This window comes from Osmerus eperlanus, chromosome 5 (genome assembly GCF_963692335.1).
Source record: "Osmerus eperlanus chromosome 5, fOsmEpe2.1, whole genome shotgun sequence".
In the NCBI taxonomy this organism is placed as follows: domain Eukaryota; kingdom Metazoa; phylum Chordata; class Actinopteri; order Osmeriformes; family Osmeridae; genus Osmerus; species Osmerus eperlanus.
In genome coordinates, this window is record NC_085022.1 from 13,158,179 (window position 1) to 13,179,818 (window position 21,640).

Genomic DNA, 21,640 nt, shown 5'->3' on the forward strand with positions numbered 1-21,640 from the left:
CTTAAGGACACATCTTACCCTGGACCTGGTGTTAGTGTACAAAGATAGTTCACCAGAGTGTTGTGGGTGCGTGGCTCCGTAAGGTTATGAGAGGTCTGGTTACGGGTAAACTTTGTATGCGATGGGCTTTGGATGAGGCAGAGAGAAAGAGAGAGAGAGAGACAGAGAGAGAGAGAGAGAGAGAGAGGGAGAGAGAGAGAGAGAGAGAGAGAGAGAGAGAGAGAGAGAGAGAGAGAGAGAGAGAGAGAGAGAGAGAGAGCAGGAGAGAGAGATCCCCGGCATCCCTCCACCCAGAATGAGAGAGAATGGAGGAAACAGGGTCAGCTGTCTTGGGTGACTGGTATTTAAATATTCATACAACCACATAAAGCATCAGTTTATCAGTCCTTCATTTAGTTCTGCCTCTAGGCATGCATATTTCATGCATTTTTAGAAATGAGCAGGACAAAACCAGTTTGTACTGTAGTGTTTGTGTATTTAGGTTAGGTGTGCATTAGATAGGGTTTGTTGTCATAGCTGTGTTGGTTAAAAATACAACAGCATGACTCATTGATAAAGCCATTTGTCTGAACTGACAAACTGATAGACCCTGGTTGTTTGCGTTCTTGAAATATGATACACTATGCTCACAAGCTCAATTATGCCTGAAATAGTCTGATACATAAATATGCACGCACTCTTTCTTTCCGTTTCTCTTTTTCTTTCTCTGCCATTCAACCTTCACCCCCATCCCCCAATCAAACCCCTTCTCACCCACAATGGTTGCTTCCTTGTGGAGGGTGCATTACACAAATTGACAAATTAAACCGCGGTGATAAAACATGTATGAATCTTTTGTCTGGGAATGTAAACAGTGTTACAAACACACACACATACACACAAACACACACACGTGTGCCAGTCGGATCAGTCAGACAAACCTCTTCACTTCTACCCTGCTCCAATCATCCTATACACTTGATGTCCTATTTAATAGCTTGTATTCATATAGGTCGGTCAAAACAATTGCATAGGCCCGTGTGCAGCAAGCAGAATCACTGATGTAAAATATCCTACTTTTCATTTGATCTTTTAAAAACCATACTTGAGTGATCTCTAGCGGCCATTATAAGACAATGCATGTTGATTTTGGCCAGCCTTATTGTATAGACATAATGTTTGTTTAAATGTACAATTAGGCTATGATATCTATTCACGTCAAAACAAAATGACTGTTTTACAGGAATCCTGTATAGTTTTCTTAAATGTGTTATTCGCAAAAATTGATTTCAATTGTAGGCCTAATATAATATTAAATTGCGTATTGTGATTCTACCTCAACTTGTCTTATGGTAAATATGCAGTATTGCTAAACAATTACATGTTGTCTTTCTTGTTCAATCAAAATAAATACAAAACACTTTTTTTATGATAATGAAAATTTCCCCCGGCCAATAGATGTGATGACAAACGTCACTGGCGCGTCAATCCCCGGTATAGATGCGCGCACGAGCGACTCCCTGGTCCCTACAAGCAATCACAGCAGGTGAAGACGGGAAATAAGCCTTAGAAGCCGAGTAGATTGGTGTTGTTTATTTAACAAACATGTGCCTTTACGAGTGAATAACCACTCAATGTTTCTATAGAAGCCGCTTCGACGTCGTTTTTTCGTCCGCGGTGCCTAATATGCTATCGTTAGTATGGGTTATCGGTAGTTGCGCTCTCATCCTCGGCATGCTGCGATTGACTGTCGAGGCCATTGGACGACGTACATGCACAGAGGTGAGATAAGGTTGCCCTTAGGTTTGTAATGTTAATATGACAGCTGAAAAAGCAAGGGTTTTATTAGGCTGCCTTCAAAGAATAAGCTTTGGCTTTGCCTTTACGGCTTCAACGAAACCTTTAACACAGACCACAGGAGCTGCGCGGATGGACTTGTTAATCCATCGACCATGGCAAAATACGATTAAGAATTGACGACATACTTCCGGACAGATTTCGGTTTGCATTTATGTTTGGTGAAACCTATGTGCATCATCCAACTCCATACAGACAGGTGATCGTTTCTTGATTGCTGTCAGCTAATATAACTTTCCAAACATCCAGAAATGTCAGCATCATTGGCGTTAGGCTACTTACAAAATGTCAGCATATAGGCTACTTCCAGTAAAAAGTCTGATTCAAAATTATATTTGAATAGGCAGAGATTCATCATGATTCATAATTTCCTACTGAGATAGGATCTGTTTTTTTGACCGAAATGCTGCCTTATTGTTTACCAATATGTAGAAATAGATTTAGTTTATGTTGTTCAATGGGGGTTACTGTTGGAATCGTCCACAGGGTTCCGTGTTTAGGGCTATATGTGCGTGTAAAACGGTTGTGCTTGATCCGTCTGGTTAATGTTTACTTTCGCACCTCTTGAAGCTGAGTTGTTATCAGTTTCCTGCCTGGTTCAGCCTTCCTCTCTCCCAGTCTCTCCTCCACTCCACTCCACTCAGCACCTCACAGCCCACAGCTATAACCCGGCAACAACTTATTATGTCACGCTCAGCCACAGGGCACTTCTACACAGTGTAGAGGGGTGACTCTGAGCCATTGTGTTTCTGTTATAGGTACAGTAGCGGTTTCAAATGCATAATCAGAAGACATGCTCCCAACAACCTATGACCATCCAGCCTGATATTACAGAGTATGGTCAATATATTCAGATTCATTCCATGGGTAGCCTACATCCTGTATATCACATGATACAGGAAATGAATTTAAAGCAGGAAACATTCAGTGTCATAAATAATGTATTTATGGGCAGATCATTGATCAAGGCTCTTAAGTGACTACATTGCAGTGACACATAAACATCTAGAAGAACCAATCAGAGTGACTGTTCGTATTTCTCCCAGACCATCAATCTGCTGCATCACTCAAGGTGGTTTGGCTCGACCGTCTCTGATCTGCTGGCTAGCCCAGCTCTAGGGTCGGAACAGGAATGTTTCAGAAGATGTGGGATTAACAAGGCCACAGTCTTTCCTCTATGAGGGGAGGGCGGGAGGGACACGACTCTGTGGGCAGGTCATGCTATTCTCCTACCTGGTAGGTTTGTTCATCGTCAGTCAGGACGGGGCCTGTCGCACCTGCCTCACTGACCCAGAAGTCTTTGTCCCACTTCTCATTGCCATGGCGATTCAATCGAGTGTACCCAGGGCAGGGAAGCGGGTGTGGAGAGTGATAGAAGGAGGAGGATATGACTCAGTTATTTTGGTGGAGACCTCTGTCTGGTGTTTCTCTTTATTGGTCTGTCTGAGCCAAATCTCTCTCTCTCTTTTCCATTACATTTAAGTAATTTAACAGACGTTTACCCAAAGAGACTTACAATAACTTCGTTTGTCTGGAGTAGTTGCACCAGTTGTAGGCTACATCCCAGTCACTAGGAGCCCAGGTGTTCTTTGAAGGGATTAGACCTTTGTGAAAGAGAGGTAGAGACTAACTGTGTGTGTGTGTGTGTGTGTTACAGGGGGACTACTACTACGAGTATACAGAGTGTGACGGTACAGGCTCGCGGTGGAGAGTGGCAATCCCACAAATCCCAGGATTCTGTGAAGACCTTCCTCCGCCGGTCCAAGGGACAGCATGCAGTAAGTTGTTTGGGTCTGAGGGTATGTGAATGAGTGTGTGTTGGTGGGCCTGTCAGTAGAGCTTTATTTCCCACACCCTCTTATCAGCAGTGTGGAATTTCCTACCACCGCAGCTTGATTGGCTCTCCTTGGCTCTCTTCCAGCCAACCACAGAGCACAACCCCTGGCCATGAACCTTAGACAAGAACACTGTTCCAGACACTTTTGCTGCATGTCTGGAGACTGGGTTGACCCTTCCCTGTCAAGACACCCTTTTCAAAACATCCCAAACTGCTCTTCACCAGAGATCCTTCTCCTTCAGGTTGACCAAAAATGCCCAATCTCAGCTTGAGCAGACGTCACGGACCTCAGTGATAATCTCAGATCCCTGATGAAAGATACGCTTCATATCGTAGACACCCCAAGAGCGATGTTCCCAACGAGCTTTGATGCCTGTAATTCTGCCAATTCTACTCCTCATTAAAATATGCTAAGTGATAACATGAAAGGCTAACCCTTTGGTGGCTCGCTTCAGTCAGTCATGCTGTCAGACCAGTTCTTTGGATTTTCGGCTCTGCTTCCTTCTCCCTGGCATGCGTGGGCAATGCAGTTGATGCAGTTGACACACGGAAAGAAAGATGTCCGAGATGTAGAAGATAGTATTGTTCCACAAGACAGGTGTTGGTAGTCCATTGGCTGTGCTCTAACCATGCATAAGCATGGTTAAAGCATGGTTAATGCATAAGCACACTTGTTATTGTTTCTGTGTCAGGTAAGAATGTGTGAGTGGATTCAGTCGGGTATGATAGATTTGAACTGTCACAGGTTTTGTCAAGGCATTGGCAGACATGGGAAATGTAGCAAAAACTTAAGTATTGTTGTCATGCAGTAATGCATTTGAACACACGCATCTTCAATCAGATGCCCCAAAACCCTAACAGGATGTGAAAAATAAGAGCACCAACGAGCGGCATCCGGGTTGTGTGTTTGTGCAAGTAAAGTGTGGGTGTGTGTACTGTATGCTGTTAGACATCTGAACACTAATCGTGCCTTAACTTGAGCGGAGAGCCCATATGTCGTGGCTGTGATTAGCGTAGCCTACTACAATGTGGCCTGGATGGAATAGAATGGAAACTGTCATTGTTTTAGGTGTTAATTGATGAGGCAGTGATATGATTGGCCTGTGTGTCTGTTCCCCCCCCCCCCCCAGCATTCTCATGCGCGGCGGGGGAGTTCCTAGAGATGACGGCCCAGGAATGCACCCTATGCGCCGCAGGAAGCTACTCCCTCGGCAGCGGCGTCCGCTTCGACCAATGGGACGTCATACCGGCGGGCTTCAGCAGCCTGGCAACCCACCTCGACAACGGTCCCCACGGGGACGACAGTGTCACCTGCAACAGGTGAGCGTAGGGGAGCGTGTGCGCACGCGCAACTGTTTTCCGTTTACGCACATGTCTGTGTGTGTGAGACGGGACCAGAGAAAGCGTTGTTGTCAGCCTGTACCCTCTTGTGTTCCCCAGTTCATCGTGGGTCCCCCAGGGCAGCTATCTGGAGTCCAACAGGGACGAGTGTACCGTCTCCCTCATCTACGCCGTCCACCTGAAGAAGCAGGGGCAGGTCTCCTTCCAGTACCAGTACCCAGACAGCAACCTCATGTTCCACTTCTTTGTGAGTCTCTGCATCCGCAAATGGTTGTGAAATATTCAGCCACAAAGAAGATGATCTTGAGTGGGAGGGATTTCTTGATTGATGGGTCTGAGGACTCACTGATTACGTGAACAAGACTGAGGGAGGGAGTGAGTGAGTTGTGTGCATGAGGAATGAGGTTATTGTCTCTGACAGTGATGAAGAGCTGAGGTGACTGACAGGCCGGTGTGGTGTTTCTCAGATCCAGAATGACCAGTGTCAGGAGATGGACGAGACAGCTGATAAAAAGAGGGTCAGGCTCACAAGCCACGGGGAATGGGCCACACACACCGTAAGAGCTGTCCGTCTGTCTGTGTGTGTTTGTGTGTGTGTGTGTTCCTTTAGCCTCATAAAAGACTTTAGCACCCTCTAGTGTCTGGAGAGGCAACTGCATGATAATCTGTGTATGTGTGTGTCCCAGGTAAAATTAAAGTCCGGCACTAACATCCTATACTGGAGGACTGCAGGGATGCTAATGGGATCCAAAGTAGTAAAACCTGTCCTTCTGAAGCAAGTCCAAATAGAAGGTATGATCTCTCTCTCTCTCTCTCTCACTCTCACTCTCACTCTCACTCTCACTCACACTCTGTGAGGTGTCACACGCTGAGGTGTTGACCTTTGACAACCCCGTCCATCTGTGTCTGTCTCAGGTGTGGCGTACACATCCGAGTGTTTCCCCTGTAAGCCCGGCACTTTCAGTCGGACCCCGGGCTCGTCCTCCTGTGAACCCTGCCCTCGAGACACCTTCTCTGGCCAAGGAGCCAGCTCCTGCACCCCCTGCCACAACTCCACTCAGTACGCCCGTAGGTTCCCCCCCCCCCCCCCCCCACACACACACACACACACACACCTGGGTAATGTTGGCGGGCTGGAGCTGCATATTCAGTCGCATTGCAGCACGGAGCCAGGACAGTATATCCTATCCTGTACGTTGTGTCCCAGTTTCACACATCTGTGTCCCCTGAGAGAAGGTCTCCTCTCCTCTTTTTGAAAGTTGACTTCCTGCTCCCGACAGGGAATAAAATGACCGGTTGTGTGACTACTATATTATTGATGCCATTCCTGTGACATCGGAGGCTGGGGAGAAAAGCCTGCTTTGACAGCGGCTCTCACACGCGCGCAATGTTGTGCAATGACATATCAATAACACCAGTGCTTTTCTGTGCAGTATATGCTTAATAGCTGGATATCTGCCCCTTAGCTGAGGGCTCTGATGAATGCCGAGTCCGACCTCCCTGCTCCGTCAAGGATTACTTCCAGATCCACACCCCCTGTGACAGTGAGGGCAAGGTGAGACCCTCCTACAGCCCCCTCCCCCCGCCACCCCCATCTTGTTTCCACGTCCGGATGGGTTCCATGTCCTGTCCTGTCCTCCTCGGTCCACCATCTTGGCTCTGCTGGGTCCTAACCCCTCCATTCCGGCTCTGTGTGCGTGTGTGCAGACCCAGGTCATCTATAAGTGGATCAAGCCTCAGATCTGTCTGGAGGGTGTGGACGGAGCCACGCCGCTGCCCCCTAGCGGTAAACGGGAGCCCTGCCCCCCCTGCAACCCTGGTTTCTATAACAACGACACAGCCACGTGTTCGCCCTGCCCCCCCGGGACCTACTCCGATGGGGTCAAAGGTGACGACAGCACCACAAGCGCTCTCCTTCCTCACGCCGTCCCAACATGTTTCGGTTGGGTGCTTGGCTTTAAACATTTGATCGATGTACTACAGATCTCTTCCTCCCTCTCCCCAGCTTGCAAGCCCTGTCCAGCTGGTACTGAGCCTGCTTTGGGATACCAGTACAAGTGGTGGAACGTCCTCCCAGCCAACATGAAGACCTCCTGCTTCAACGTGGGCAACACCAAGTGTGACAGCATGAACGGTGGGTGCAGCTCCCGCCCTCCAACGCTAGAGGGCGCCGTCTGCCGGACAACAGTCAGTCTTTTCACCCGGCGGACACAAGCAAGTTTCAGGGCAACCGTGAAGCCGGACTTGTTTTTGTGCTTTCTAGCGGTGTTTGTGTGTGTCCTCTGTCTCAGGGTGGGAGGTGGCAGGGGATCACATCCACAATGGGGCAGGGGGCTCCGATAACGATTATCTCATCCTCAACATCCACGTTCCAGGATTCAAGTGAGTGTCAACCCCCCCCTTTCTCTCTCGCTCTCTCTCTCTTGCTCTTGCTCTCTCTCTCTCTAGATATATATATATATATATCTCTCTGTCCATCTCTCTACATATATCTCTCTCCCTTTCTCTGTCTCACTCTGTCTCTGTCTCCCCCCTCTGTCCATCTCTCCCTCCTCTCGTCTGGGGGTTATCTAACCCGGGTCTTGTCTCTCTCTTCTCCAGACTCCCTACGTCGATGGCGGAGGGTTCGGGGTCCGAGTTTGGACGCATCACCTTCGTGTTCGACATGGTGTGCCAGGCAGACTGCGAGCTCTACTTCATGATGGTGAGGGCTCCTTTCGAACACACTGCCTCGCATCACTTCCAACACGCCGACTAAGGCGTCTTGCGAGTGTTCCGTGCAAGCTGTCTGAAGACGTCCTGTCTGTGGCCCAGGACGCCAACAGGAAGGCGACGACCGTGGTGGAATCGTGGGAGGGCAACAAAGAGAAGCAGTCGTACACGCACGTCATGACCAGGAACGCCTCCGTCTCGTACACCTGGGCCTTCCAGAGGACCAACCACCCCTATGAGGTGAGCGCACACACACACACGCACGCACGCACACACACAGAGAGAGGACAGTGATGCGACTCAGCCCCCCCCCCCCCCCCCCCCCCTCCAGGAGCGTCACCATGTCAACGACCAGGTGCGTATCTACTCCATCTTGGTGAGCAACGCACTGGACGGAGTGGCGTCCGAGTGCCGGGCGTGTGCCCTCAGCGCCCTGCCCTCCAGCTCCCTGTGTGTGCCCTGCCCCCTGGGGCACTACATCGACACACACACCAGCCAGTGTACCGAGTGCCCCCTCAACACACACCTCATCCCCCACTCTGCCCCCGGGATCGGGGCTTGTAAGCCCTGCGGACCAGCCAGCAAGAGCAACAAGGTGTGTGTGTGTGTGTGCTATTGTTCTGTAGGAATTGTTAAGTTGATTGTGTAATGCTAACCTGCGCGCACGTGTGCTATTTTGTAGGAATTGTTTTAACGTAATTGCTTTGTGGTAAACTGTGTGTGTGCTCTATTGTTCTGTAGGAATCATTTGAACTTGATTGCTTAGTGCTAACCTGTGTGTGTGCGTGCAGGAGCACCGCGTGTGCTACAGCGACTGTCTGTTCTCCCACTCGGACGGCAACGTGACTCGGAGTTTTGACTACAGCTCCCTGGCTCCCGTGGCAACCACCATGGTCGGACCCAGCTTCACCTCCAAAGGAACCAAGTTCTACCACCTGTTCAACATCAGCCTGTGTGGGGGAGAGGTACACACACACACACACACACACACATACACACACCGGTGCACCCCCTTGCCTCCCTGCTCTGTTCCCACCCCTTGCCTCCTCCCCTCAGGGCGGGAGGGCTGTGTGTACCGACAACGTGACGGACATATCCGGCCCTGAGTACCAGATAGGCGAACAAGCCAATGCCGTGAAGACTTTCATCTGCCAATCAACGATCATCCCCGCCAGTGGGAGGGGCTTGAACACAGCTCTCTCCTCCCAGTCCATCAGTCTAGCAGACACTTTCCTAGGTTGGTAAATGGAGGCGCACACACACACAGACAGACACACACACGCACACAGACGCAGACGCAGACGCAGACACAGACAGACAGATGGACCCATGCCAGTGTGTGCGTGTTGTTCCTATAGGGGCTACAGTGGAGAGTACCCTGGGGAGAGTGAGAGCGCGTCCAGAGTTGTTCCCTCAGACCTCCAGCAACGTCCCCGACGTCAACTTCTTCTACCGGTGGGTGCCTGCTGCATGGGCGCCACACTGCAGATGCTTCCTCCCCCAGGTCCGGATTCCCCTCGACACTGATGTGTTTGTCCTTTTGTCTTCCCCCTCTCCCGCCCATGTGGTGCGTTTCTCCCGGCCAGTTCCCTGGAGGCCACCTCGTCATGTGATGCGGGCCGTAGCGTGGTGTTGACGCTTCGCTGTAGCCCCACGAAGAGCACGCAAGGAGAGCTCGTGGTGCCTAGGTACCTTCTGTCTGTCTTGTCTGTTCTCGCCCCCCCTCCCTTCCCTGGCCTGACGGTCACTATCAAACAGTTTGACCATGTATCCCCCCTCCCCCCTCCCCCATTCCCCCAGCCCCCCTTTTCGCCGCCTCCAGCTCAGAGGAGCCCCCAGACAGTGTAGGAGAGCAACACTGACTCCATCCCAACCCAAGTTAGAGACAGGAGACGAGCTGCAGACTTTAATCAGCATGAACTCTTGAGCCCCCCCCCCCTGCGGTGGTTTGATGGGTGTGGGGGAGGGGCTAAAACACACAGGAGGGAGTCTGTCAGACGGCATTAGGGTCGGCTGTCGGCTAAGAATCACCCCCCTTCCCCCCCCATGGCAGATCACATTAGCGCTAACGATGATGAGCGCGTCCCAGCTTCCCTCCTCTCCCTCGCAACAAGTGTCTGTGTTCAGACGGAAGGAGGAGACGAGGGAGGGTGAGGGGTCGCTGAAGATCCGTCTTGATCACACACGTCTGGGAGGGGACGTCCGTTCTACCCCCGGCGACGTAGCTACGTCCTCACACGGCAGGGAGCTGGCGGAAGGAAAACGGGGGGGGGGGGGGGGGGGCGTTTTATGACATCTGTTGACGTGGACGGTGTCTGTGTCTGTAGCAGCCGCGTCCAGGTGGAGTGACCGGGCGTCGTGTTTGTGTTGCAGTCACTGTCCGGCGGGGACGTGCGACGGCTGCACGTTTCACTTCCTGTGGGAGAGCTCAGGGGCGTGTCCTCGCTGCACCGAGGCAGACTACCACCAGATAGATGGCGCCTGCAAGGGAGGACAACAGGTGTGTGTGTGTGAGGAGCTCAATCACTGAACTATTCCTTTAAGCTACACTTAATATAATAATGATGACCTAACACGGTTCTGTGTGTGCGACTCCCCAGGACCTGCTGTATATGTGGACCGAACCCAAGCTGTGTGTGGGGGGCGTGTCCCTGCCTGACAAGAAGAGTTGGCCGTGTGAGAGCATGGACTTCTGGATCCGTCTGGGGGCGGGGCTGGGAGCCTTCTCTGCCGCGCTGCTCATCTCTGTCACGTGCTTCTTCTGGAAGAAAAACAAGAGGTGTTCTCATCCGCGCAGTCACGCAGTGATTCAGCACTATCCTTCCTTCCTTCACTCCTTCTGTCCTTCCTTCACTCCTTCCTTCTCTCCTTCTTTCCTGGATCAGCTCGTCCCTCCGTTCATTCGGCTGATTGTCTCCCTGTGACAGGTTGGAGTACAAGTACTCCCGCCTGGTGATGTCAGCCAATAAGGAGTGCGAGCTGCCCTGTGCCGACAGCTGTGCCGTGATGGAGGGTGAGGAGAACGAGGGGGAGATGGAGGACGAGGTGGTCTACTCCAAACCCACCCTGATGGGCAAACTCAAAGCGATGGCGTCCAAGGTGAGGGGTTCAGAAGGGTGTTGGGCTCCGTCTGGTGACCGAGTTACAGTTTTGAAGTCTTTCGCTCACGGGTTGGGTGTGTTTTGATGTGTGCGCGCGTGTGTCCCCTCAGAGAAACGGAGATCCATACGAGAACGTCCAGCTGAGCTCGTCGAAGTCACAAGGCTTGGTGTGGGGGTAGAGAGGGGGAGGGGATAGTCAGCGAGCGAGGGAAGCACAAGTGAATGACATCTGAACCACGGCGGAGACTCTTTCGACATATCGCCCCGGACTGAGCGGACGGAAATGGAACACGCGCACACACACGCGCGCTCAGGACGTGTCTCTGAGTGTGTACCGCAGCATCTCCCTGACGCTGTGTGTGTGTGTGTGGGGGGGGTGTGGGGGGGGGGTGTGGGGGGGGGGCTGTGGGGGGGGGTGTGTGGTGGCGTTGTGCCGTTTGGCTGGTGACTGTGTGCTGGTCTCATCTGAGACATGGTGTGTAGACGCTCAGGTGCACCACCTGTTTGGGATCGTTAGAGCTCTATTCCATACCAGTTATCAGCCATACTTAGATTCACTCAGGTGTTTTGCCCTTTTATATGCTTATGTATCCCTATATCTTTGACACGCACACACACACGCACACAAACAAACACACACCCCTCGAATGTGGACGTCACTCCTATTATGTGTCTTTATTGGAACTTTGGGTTGTTGAAGCGGATGGTGATGGGAAGTGTGCTCCTGTATCTGTTACTTGAATCGGGAACGGAGATGCTGAATAGCACAGTCTGAGGGACTGTGGTTCTGACTGTAGAACTGTCGGAGACGAAGAAATAAATGATTGGTTTTCTGTATGCTCGCGTCCGTCTCATTCTTCTCCGCTGCTCGGGTTCCGCAGGCCTGTTACACTGGAATCCGTGCTGAAAGATCTACCCAGGTGCGTGTCACCGGATTCACCTCTAGAGGGCAACGGTGCACACGTTTCCATACTGCTCCAACTCCACCCATCTCCTACCTGTTCCTCCTTTTCTCTTTCGCTCCTATCTCCCCTTTGCCCATCCATTTTCTTTTCATCTTTCTCTCCTTGACAATATACTTTCTCGCACACACAAACACATCTGTCTGTGCTACCCTAGCAGGGGAAAGGCTCCCAATAGTTTAATGGGGGAACCATCCTCGCTTGGAGAGCTCATGGACTGTGGCATCCTTTACCGGCCAACACTGAACAGTTGTACTGTCATACTGCCCCCTCACTCATCTTAGCAGATTTCTCTGTCTCTTCCCCCTGCTAACCTCTATCTCTCTTTCCCATTGCCCATTACCTGAACCACTGTTCTGAGTAAAGAGGACATATGGGTTAGGGGACATTAGGGAGTGCAGACACACAGATTCAGCAGACAACAGCGGCTGTTCACTTGTTATTGTTTATTAAGATGTCAATGTGTCCTCGTTATTGCACGCATCATGAGCACGGCACTATTGCTTTGTGATTGGCCGCCTCCCAGAGTTCAACGCGACCCTTTGATTGAACCACGGAGAGGTTTGGTCTTTGTCACATGTTCTAGTCTGGTGAGTACCTCTACCTTGCAGAATGAGACCGTCCCCGTTGCCCTCTTGCGGGATATCGAGGACGGAGAATTTCTGTCAACACAGCAGACCTGGCAACATCTCGGATGGGCCTAATGCGTTTCTATTGGATGGTTAAATGAGACAATCATGAGCGTATGCATCACTCGCCAAGCCATCCCATCAGAGAAGTATGTCAGAGCCGAGGTAATGGTAGTAAGTACCAGTTCCATTACAAAGATGGCGTTTTTGGCTCCTAGTTCATGTCACATAAACTACTTATTCTACTTTACTCCCTACCTATCTCTCCAGCACCTTCAGTCCGTCACCTATTTTCTGTTCTCCACTGTTTCCATGCACAGTCTCCTTCTCCACCTCCCCTCTTTCAGACATCTGCTGTTATGAGGCCAAATTGTTGGCGTGTGTGTGAGAGAGAGAGATATGCAGGGGGCTCCCAGATCAGTGTGTGTGGGGGTATGTATGTTGGAAGGGGCTTTGGGTTTTCTGGCCTGGCTTAAGTGGTCTTGGCTCAGCCAAACACAGCAACAAGTTCCAAAGAACACGGAAAGAGGGAGAGAGAGAGGGAGGGAGAGAGAAACTAGGAAACCATACCAGAGGGAAGTCCAAGATAGGTGACTGGACTGAGTGAGAGGAGAATTAAGGTTAAGTGCTCTATTTGCGAGTGGAGGGCTTGGGGCAGAGGAAAGGGGACAACTCTGCAAAGTCCCCTCCATCTGAGCCAACTCCAATCTGCATCCCCCGCCCCTCTCCCTCCATCCCTTCATCCCCACTCACCCCTTCTCCCTCCATCCCTTCTAACCTCTTCTCCCATCCTCCCTCCTCACCCCTGCACCACAACAACAATAGACATTCCCGGAGCAGATGTGGTAGCGGTTGTCCGTGGCAACCCGGCATGCGGGAGGCGCCTTGTGGGAGCAGGGCCGGGGGAGTGAATGGATAAGCCTAGAGGCAACAAAGCCCTCCCAATCTCTGGGATGTTTTCAGCTGTGACTTGTAGGCTGTGGGAGTGCTTTACATAAACCTGCTCCCCTCTGCTGCAGCTCTCTCCCAGCACACCAGCCCGCCGTACGTGAACGTTTGCTCTCGATCCATACCGCAAACTCCCTCTGTCTCCTCTCTTGTCTCTCTTCTTCTACCCCCCCCCCCAATCCTCCTCCCTCCCTCCCCCACCTGTTTTATTTTCTTCCTCTCCATCTTGGTCAGTCTTTGCCTGTTTGGCGCAGTTTTGCGGGGACATGTGCAACTTGGCCGTGCGCTGACTCGAGGGGCAGCGCGCCATTGTCTCAAAAGACGTAGGCTATTTCAAACAAACACGGCGGTTTAAAACACTCCCCGTTCGACATGAAAGGAACGCGATTTATTATTTATTTTCATATCCCCATCCTTCTGCTTGTCTCCCTTTCCAGAGTGAGAGAGGGAGTCGCGCATATTTGGAGCCTTCAAGGAACTGACATGCTTCTCTAATGTTGCGGAGGTTTTGTGCTAATACCCTCCCGCTGTGGTGGCATCACCAGCAGCTGACGCGGAGCTCTCTGATGCTCTGTGCCAGCGACTCTGAGCCCTGCTATCGCCAGCTGCTGCATGGTCGGTCCCTCGCAACAACACCAACACCAAACACTGACATGTAAATGACTTGCTCTAAGGCTGCGTCTCAATAGTTTCCTCCTCCTCTCCTTTAAACTGTCTGTGCAGGTGAAGAAGAGGCGATGAGCAAAATCCGCAACTTCAGACTATTAAGATGCAGCTTCTCTCAGGTAAACACTTAACACTCGCCGTAGGTTGATGTTGCTTTTTGACCTAGGGTCAGGTCAAAGCTCTACCCCTAGATGGTTTCCATAGCGATTTGGGGGGATGGTGAGCTGTCTGTAGGTCTGTCCAGATGGGTAGCGTCCACCAGGAGCCTAAAACTAGCAGAGACACGCTAAGGCACATAGCCATAATAAAAACATCATCACATGACCACAGGATGCGCTGAGATAGGTTTAAAGACACACATGAGTCATGTGTTCAACAAAGCAAACAGTTCATGACAACATATAATATATCTTGACATTCTGACGTGAATGGCACAATTCAGATCAGAAATATAAAATTGTTATTTGTCACTGAGATAACTGTAGGATCGTAGTTGTAATGCTGTTATGGTCTAAGGAAGTAACCTTTGTAGTGGTCAAAAAAATTAGCATCAGCGATTATTAGACAATTTTTGCTTTGGTGAACACAAGCCTGGGACTAATGGCCATTAAGATGAAGGGCGCTACAGAACGCTTTAGGATTAAAATGAAAAGAATGGACATTTCTGTTAAAGATGTGTGGCAAAGAGGGCATGTTGGGTCATCATTTAGAGTGCTCCATGAGCAGATGCCTGACCACACCTGTCTGAGCACAGCACCGCTCTTCCTGGTCCACATGAAAGACAGACTCGAATGTGCTTCCACATTATGTTGATGACTCATGGATTTTGGAGCTTTGCATGTCTGTTCTATTTATTCTACTTCTATGCTATGCACCTCGCCAAGTAGGAGTCGTCCACACTCATTCTATTAAGGTTACACAATACTGTCAACATTGTGCTGTTTGAACCATCAGTAGTATTATATACAAATATACAGATACGACATAGAAATGCATACTGAATCGATTATTACAATGAGACCTACAAAAATGCACGAGAATAAAAAGTCTGTGGGATATTGCAGGTGAGGTGGGCAGGGCCCCTAGTGCTTCATACCCAAATCACCCTCCTAACAAGACACAGCTTCTGTTTATGTACACAGTGTCATAACAAAGCTATCAAAAACAAAGGCTCCAAAAATTTCCTCCTAGAAATATTCTTTTTTTTTGTTTGTTCTTTTGTTTCTCTACTTACAACAACGTAGATTCCATGTATTTACATCCCTAGAAAATAACTTTGATCAATAGATACACACTTTCTACAGACGGTCAAACGGTACAGATCTACTCCATGGGGAGGGGTGGAGAGGATGGGCAGAGGTGTGTGTGTGTGTGGGAGGGAGGAGTGTGGGGGGGGGGGATAAGAGGAAGGGCGGGCAGCACAATGTGTGCGGATTGGCTAACAGTCGCAGGTTAGACTCGTGGGGTTGGACAGTGAAGAGGGAGGGGCTGTCACAGAGAGGAAGTGGTGGAGTCGACGATCTCTCTCCCGTTACACACGGTGGGAACATAGTTGGCACTCACTGAAGCTGAGGAGAGAGAGAGACAGGAGGGAGGGAGAGAGAGGGAGAGAGAAAAAGGAGGGAGGGGAGAGACAGGAGAGAGGGGAGAGATGGGAGAGAGACAGGAGAGAGGGGAGAGATGGGAGAGAGGGGAGAGACAGGAGAGAGAAAAGGGAGGGAGGGGAGAGACAGGAGGGAGGGAGAGAGAGGGGGAGAGACAGAAAGAGGGAGAGAGAGGTAAGCAGAGAGAGAGAGGGAGAGAGAAGGAGAGAAAACAGGTAAAGGCAGGATAACACAGGGAGGATAAGTCGACACGGTTCAACGTGGAACACAAACACAGCGTAGGTAAGAGCTCTTACATAAACCTTTGTGAACCCAACAGCTCAGTGGGGCGTGTCTCTGACCGCAGGTTGACCATGCGTACCATGTGAAGCGTAGGTGGTGGCGGGACCGCTGACGCTGAAGCGGTTGAGGTTGAGTCTGTGGCTGGTCACGTTCTTCTGCGGTTGGAACATGATGATGTGGACCTTGGGAGCAAACATGCAGCCAAGGACCACAAAGCCACTCAGGCTCACTGAGATGCACATGGTGGTGGTCTGCACCTGGAGGAACACAACACAGGACCATCACGCCTGCACACTGGGAGATGGGTAGAACTCAGTGTTAGCGCGGGGGTAAAGCACTTGACAGAAGATAAAGAGGTTGCCAAGTTCAAATATTCCCCCCTCTCCCTCTCACTTGAGGATCAATGGGGCTTCTGACCGAATCCATCATTATTGTAGATATAGATAGAAGCCCACATGAAATCCTCATGTTCCCTGTGATAAGATTAAACCAGTCTTGTTTGTATAAGCGACATTCATCATTTGCCTTTACATTAGGACCCTGACTATGAACCTACAACAGTGAGACTGTGGTATGGGAGATCAATTAAAGCCCTGGTCGATATACCACTTCATCAACAGAGACCTTGTAGCTTACTGGCCAAACTCTACAGTTCCTCAATAGAAACCCTCACTGTGATTTATTATACTATTAAAATATTAGCTGGCCAAACAGAAAAAAGCACTGTAGGAAAGACAAGAGAAACGAAAGACTTAAAGACTTCCTTCTCTTCATTGATCACTGGTCAGGCAGCGATGGCTGGTGGCCCACAGGGAGACACGTCCCTGCCATACGCGCTCGCTCGCTCGCTCGCTCCCTCCCTCCCTCCCTCCCTCCCTCCCTCCCTCCCTCCCTCCCTCCCACCACCCACCAAGCCCAGCCCCCCCCATGCATAAACAGCCGGCAAAGCACGTGTGTCTGCACGTGGATTTGTGTATTGAAGTTTCCCACAACCTGACTAATCATAAAGGAAGATTGCCAAGGCCAGGGAATTTTCCACTACAAAGTATGTGTATGCAGTAATACTATGTATATGTGTGTGTGTGTGTGTGTGTGTGAAGTCTCTTTTCCCTTGTAAATGTATTAATGTTCAAGGATCAGATAAACAGGCTGGCATCAGCACTCTTTCATGCCCCTGCGTAGCTGAGCTTAGCCCTAAAAAACCCGACTGACAATCCCAGTGCTGCCTGGCTGCTCCCTCTGTCGATCCAGACAGTTTGACGGGATATCTGACAGGAGGTCTGTCTGTCAGTGACTGCGGCAGAGCTGGGACTGTAGCTAGCTGGATTAGCATGTACAGAATGGGCGTGTACACCTCAACAACTGACGCTGTCTGCCCCCGTGCCACTGCAGCAATCCGGGATCACGGCAAAGCCAAAAGCAGCGGTGAGTTTCAACAAAAAGTGTGTGTGTGTGTGTGTACCCGTACCCTGTAGTCACTAGACGTGACGTAGAAGATAGGAAGGAAGGCCAGCCAGATGATGCAGGTGGTGTACATGGTGAATCCGATGAACTTGGCCTCGTTGAAGTTCTCTGGGCACTTCCTGGTCTTGAAAGCGTACCTAGACAGAGACAGGCTGTCAACGACCCGCCCACACAGCTCCCCACCGGGCTTCGGCTCTAGGAGCTCATGCATGTTGCCAAGTCACTAGTGGGACTCCTGCTAACACAGGCGCAGTCCACTGGACCACCTCTGCTGCACCTACACAGTACACAGGATGACCAGGAGCACGTCGTATCCGAGCGACAGCAGCATGCTGGAGTCGCGCACGTTGCACTTGAGGATGACGGTCTGCCGTCGCTCTGGTAACGTGAAGCGTCTGGTGCCAGGAACCTCCAGCAGCAGCCACACTGAGACCATGACCAGCTGGACAGAGATCAGACTGAGACAGATAAACACCTGGAGAGAGACAGACAGACAGACAGAGAGAGAGAGAGGGAGGGAGGGAGCGAAAGAGAAAGAAAGGGAGAGAGAAAGAGAGGGAGGGAGAGATAGATGGATAGATAGAGATAGGGTTAGAGAAATAAAAGAGAAAAGGGAATCTACCCCACCCCAGTCATTTCTCCGTCTGACGTTTGATTAACAGCTGGCTGACCTGAGAGGAGGGGCTTATGAAGCGCGGCCTGGTGGCCCCATCCTTCACCCCGCTGAAGATCCGGGCGATTCGATTGGTCTTGGTGAGCAGGGCGGAGTAGCAGACGGCAAACGAGGTCCCTGAGGCCGAGGCGTCGCAGGGCGCAGATGGCGGGGGGAGGGTTTGGCCAGGAACAAGAAGGTCAGGGCGTAGGACAGAAACACTCCCAGCAGCAGGATGTAACACAACTCCCTGCCTGAGGCCTTGACCAGGGGCGTGTCGTTGTGGCGCACAAACACCCAGAAGACCAGAGCCGTGCACATGAACCTGGCGCACGAAAACAAACCACAAAGTAAGGACACCCTCAGCGTTTCCCATTCTCAACATCGCTCTCAGATTCCACGACAGGTCATCCTCTGGTCAGCCTCCTCCAATCGCAGCCACTCACCCCACGCAGGCGATGCTGATTGGCCCGATGGCCCAGGCGTCTTCCCACATGATGTAGTCCTCGGGCAGGTCATAACAGGAAGTGAGGTCGTCGTTTGGCCACTGGCCTGGTGCGCACGGGGAGCAGGTGAACTCGTCCGCCAGGAACTCATGAGGCTCACAGGCCGTGCAGATCCAACAGCAGTACTCCCCTGGAGGGAGAGAGGGAGAGGTGGAGAGACAGAGAGGTAGAGAGAGGGAGAGAGAGAGAGTGGGGGAAAGAGAGAGAGAGGGAGAGAGAGAGAGGGAGAAAGAGAGAGAGAGAGAGAGAGAGGGAGAGAGAGAGAGGAGGTGAAAAAGAGAGAGAGAGAGAGAGAGAGGGAAGGAGGGAGAGAGAGAGAGAGAGAGAGAGAGTGGGAGAGAGAGAGGGAGAGGGAGAGAGAGGGAGAGGGAGAGAGAAAGAGAGAGAAAGAGAGAGAGAGGGAGTGAAAGGGAGAGAGAGGGAGAGAGAGAAAGAGAGAGTGATTAAATGATCAGTTGCAAAAACTACACACACTGTTCTGCTGTGTGCCAGGCCTCCTCTTCCTCCTCACCCGCCTGCATCTCTTCATCTCGTTGCGAGCACACGGGTCGCTGCACTGCGAGGTGGGGACTACCTCCCGGGGCCATCGAATCAGATCGCTGCTCAGGCTCAGAGTCTCCGCCCACTCCCCGACCGGCACGTAGCCGTAGCGATCGCCGGAGTGCTGGTAGCTGAAGATGTTGTAGCGGCCTATCCCGTCACCGTTGGGTCAAACTTCACCACCGCCTCACTGCCCGGGGGGAGAAGGGAGCTGCTCGGGAAAGGAGGGGGTTGGAGGGGGGTGGGGTGAGGAGAGGAGACATGTTTCATTTTAGCAACGCCTCATTGACATCCCTACATCATTTCGGTAAAGCGTGAGGACATTACCAGCGCTTCCATGACTGGGGGGCAACACCGCCTGTGTTGAAGGAGACACCATAAAGGTTTCCGCTCTGGGTTCAATGACCATCCTATCTCTCTCTCTCTCTCTCTCTCTCTCTCTCTCTCTCTCTCTCTCTCTCTCTCTCTCTCTCTCTCTCTCTCTCTCTCTCTCTCTCTCTGTCTGTCTGTCTGTCTGTCTGTCTCTCTCTCTCTCTCTCTCTCTCTCTCTCTCTCTCTCTCTCTCTCTCTCTCTCTCTCTCTCACACACATAGGTTCCAGTCTCCAGACCTTCCCTCAGGGCTAGCCAGCATCTGGACCCCTCATATGAGTTTGCGGGGGGCAAATTTCTCCTAATGGCTCTGTAATCTCATCTTTATAACATTATCACAACCCACCCCGAGGACGCGAATAAAACAGATGATAAAAGTGGAAAGAAAATGCTTCGACTGGTATCAAAGCAATTATAATTCAAGTCATAAAAAGGACACTTCAACACTTAGGCCTCTCCACGCCTTGGCTCTCTCAGACTAGATGCTGTTGATGGAGAGCTAATGTTTACCACTGCTGTTTCTGACAGAAGTTGTTGTTCCACAGCCTGCCAAGACAATGCTCCTGTTTTCTCTCGTCCGTGGCTGACACTTAGCTGAACACGCTCTGTCCTGGCTCTTAAGAAGATCGTTTAGAACACTGGTTTCCCAGAGCGTGTCAGAGTGCAGCAAGGCATTCCAGCCATAGTTGAGTGTAAGCCGTCAAACTGGACTCTTCTCAGTAAGACAACAGAATGGATCACTCTTGATATTCCTCTCGAACCAGGATGGAATCTAATCAGAGAGATAGGGGGACTCACGATTCACTCAGTCAGTGGATGGATGTCAGACAGTGTTTGAATATTACCGACTGTGTGGGACTATGTTTGGGGTGTTTTCTGTGTGTGTGTGTATGTGTGTGTGTGTAGGAGGGATGCCTTCATCAGGTCCTGAGGTACAACTGATTGAAGCGCACAATTATACACAGCTCTGACGGAACAGAGCGCTGACAGGACTGAAGCTGTGTGTGTGTGTGTTTGTGTGTGTGTGTATGCATGTTTATGTCTGTGAATGAGACAGGAACTAAAGCCGTATGTGTGTACGTATGTGAGCATTTGTATTGGTGCAGTGAATAAAGGTGTGTGTGTGTACGAATGTTTATAACACTGACAGGGACTGCATTTGCTTGTTAGTGTGTGTATTTCTTAGCGTGTGTGTGTTTGTGCGTGTATTTCTTAGCGTGTGTGTGTTTGTGCGTGTATGTGAGTGTTTTTAACGCTGACAGGGACTAAAGCTTTGAAATTGTGGTGAGGACTCAATGAGCAGAGAGAATAATGGGTTGCCAGACAGGACAGGGGTTAAGGCTTATGAAATCCATAAATCACAAAGACAGCGTAACTCTCTATCTTCTCTCCTCTCTCACACTGTCTCTCACGCTCTCCTCACTGCTCCATCTTTTTCAGGGTTCCACCAGGAGACCAGCTTACAGACTGTTATGAATGGGCTTGATGGTTAATGCTTCACTGACACTTGAATTGATATGATTTCAATAAGGATCATTTATGATGAGGGGATAATATCTTTAGACTCAGGGTTAATGCAAATTCCTTATCATGCAATCCTGCATAGAACACAGCAACACCCATAAATGAACCGACACACTATCACAATATTATTATAACTGCTGCCTTTAATACACTAGACATGTGCTGCTTGGGCTAATTAAGCAGATAATTACATACCGTACGATCACGCTAGATGTATCGTTTTACCGTGTTTCCCTAGAGGGCGCTGTTACATTTTATGATTCCATCTAGCAGCCATACCCAAGAGACAGGTGCAATATGTATCCCTTGAGCAAACTTCAGCCTTTGCTGATGAATCACAAGCCCTCATCCAGCAAGTGGATGACACTGCAAGTTGAGGTAGGTGAAGGCCGTTGTTGTGAAGATGCTACAGAGCTGAGACAGGCAGGTTTTGGGGCTTGACTGACTCTCTTCCATTCGTCCGAAAGAGCCATGTTCGTTCACGCAGCGCTCTGTCATAGCTCCAGCTAGAATGATTGATGGGTCCTCAGGTCCACTCTGTACTCAGGTTAAAGGAATCCCTGACATCTCCTTGCTTCCTGTTTGGGAAAATTGGACGACATTGTGTGCTGTGGTTCACTTGGAGGAGGGAGAGAGGTCATGTTGGAATATCATAGGATCTGCTAC

At 50.6% G+C, this 21,640-nt stretch overlaps 2 protein-coding genes across 3 annotated transcripts; one reads left to right on the forward strand and one right to left on the reverse strand.

The window, feature by feature from the left end:
- Positions 1-1,477: 1,477 nt before the first annotated feature.
- Positions 1,478-11,664, forward strand: elapor2a (endosome-lysosome associated apoptosis and autophagy regulator family member 2a). Of its 2 annotated transcripts, XM_062461718.1 has the most exons (22): positions 1,478-1,761; positions 3,494-3,614; positions 4,804-4,993; positions 5,114-5,261; positions 5,482-5,571; positions 5,701-5,806; positions 5,930-6,082; positions 6,481-6,569; positions 6,722-6,902; positions 7,020-7,148; positions 7,306-7,396; positions 7,616-7,718; positions 7,829-7,966; positions 8,058-8,321; positions 8,518-8,691; positions 8,783-8,963; positions 9,085-9,181; positions 9,313-9,414; positions 10,100-10,226; positions 10,327-10,505; positions 10,654-10,825; positions 10,938-11,664. In XM_062461718.1, the coding sequence occupies exons 1-22, from the start codon at positions 1,666-1,668 to the stop codon at positions 11,004-11,006; spliced, it is 3,000 nt and encodes a 999-aa protein (XP_062317702.1). In that variant the 5' UTR covers positions 1,478-1,665; the 3' UTR covers positions 11,007-11,664. The 2 variants fall into 2 exon arrangements, with proteins under 2 accessions (XP_062317702.1, XP_062317701.1); XM_062461717.1 differs by lacking the exon at positions 10,938-11,664 and having other exon boundaries at positions 10,654-10,925.
- Positions 11,665-15,023: 3,359 nt separating this feature from the next.
- Positions 15,024-19,383, reverse strand: grm3 (glutamate receptor, metabotropic 3). The gene is given in 12 exon segments (XM_062460806.1): positions 15,024-15,600; positions 15,998-16,175; positions 17,387-17,519; positions 17,664-17,857; positions 18,054-18,173; positions 18,175-18,207; positions 18,209-18,359; positions 18,481-18,670; positions 19,052-19,063; positions 19,066-19,248; positions 19,251-19,291; positions 19,379-19,383. Coding segments are annotated over 12 exon segments (1,317 nt in total). The 3' UTR covers positions 15,024-15,523.
- Between the last annotated feature and the right edge of the window lie 2,257 nt (positions 19,384-21,640).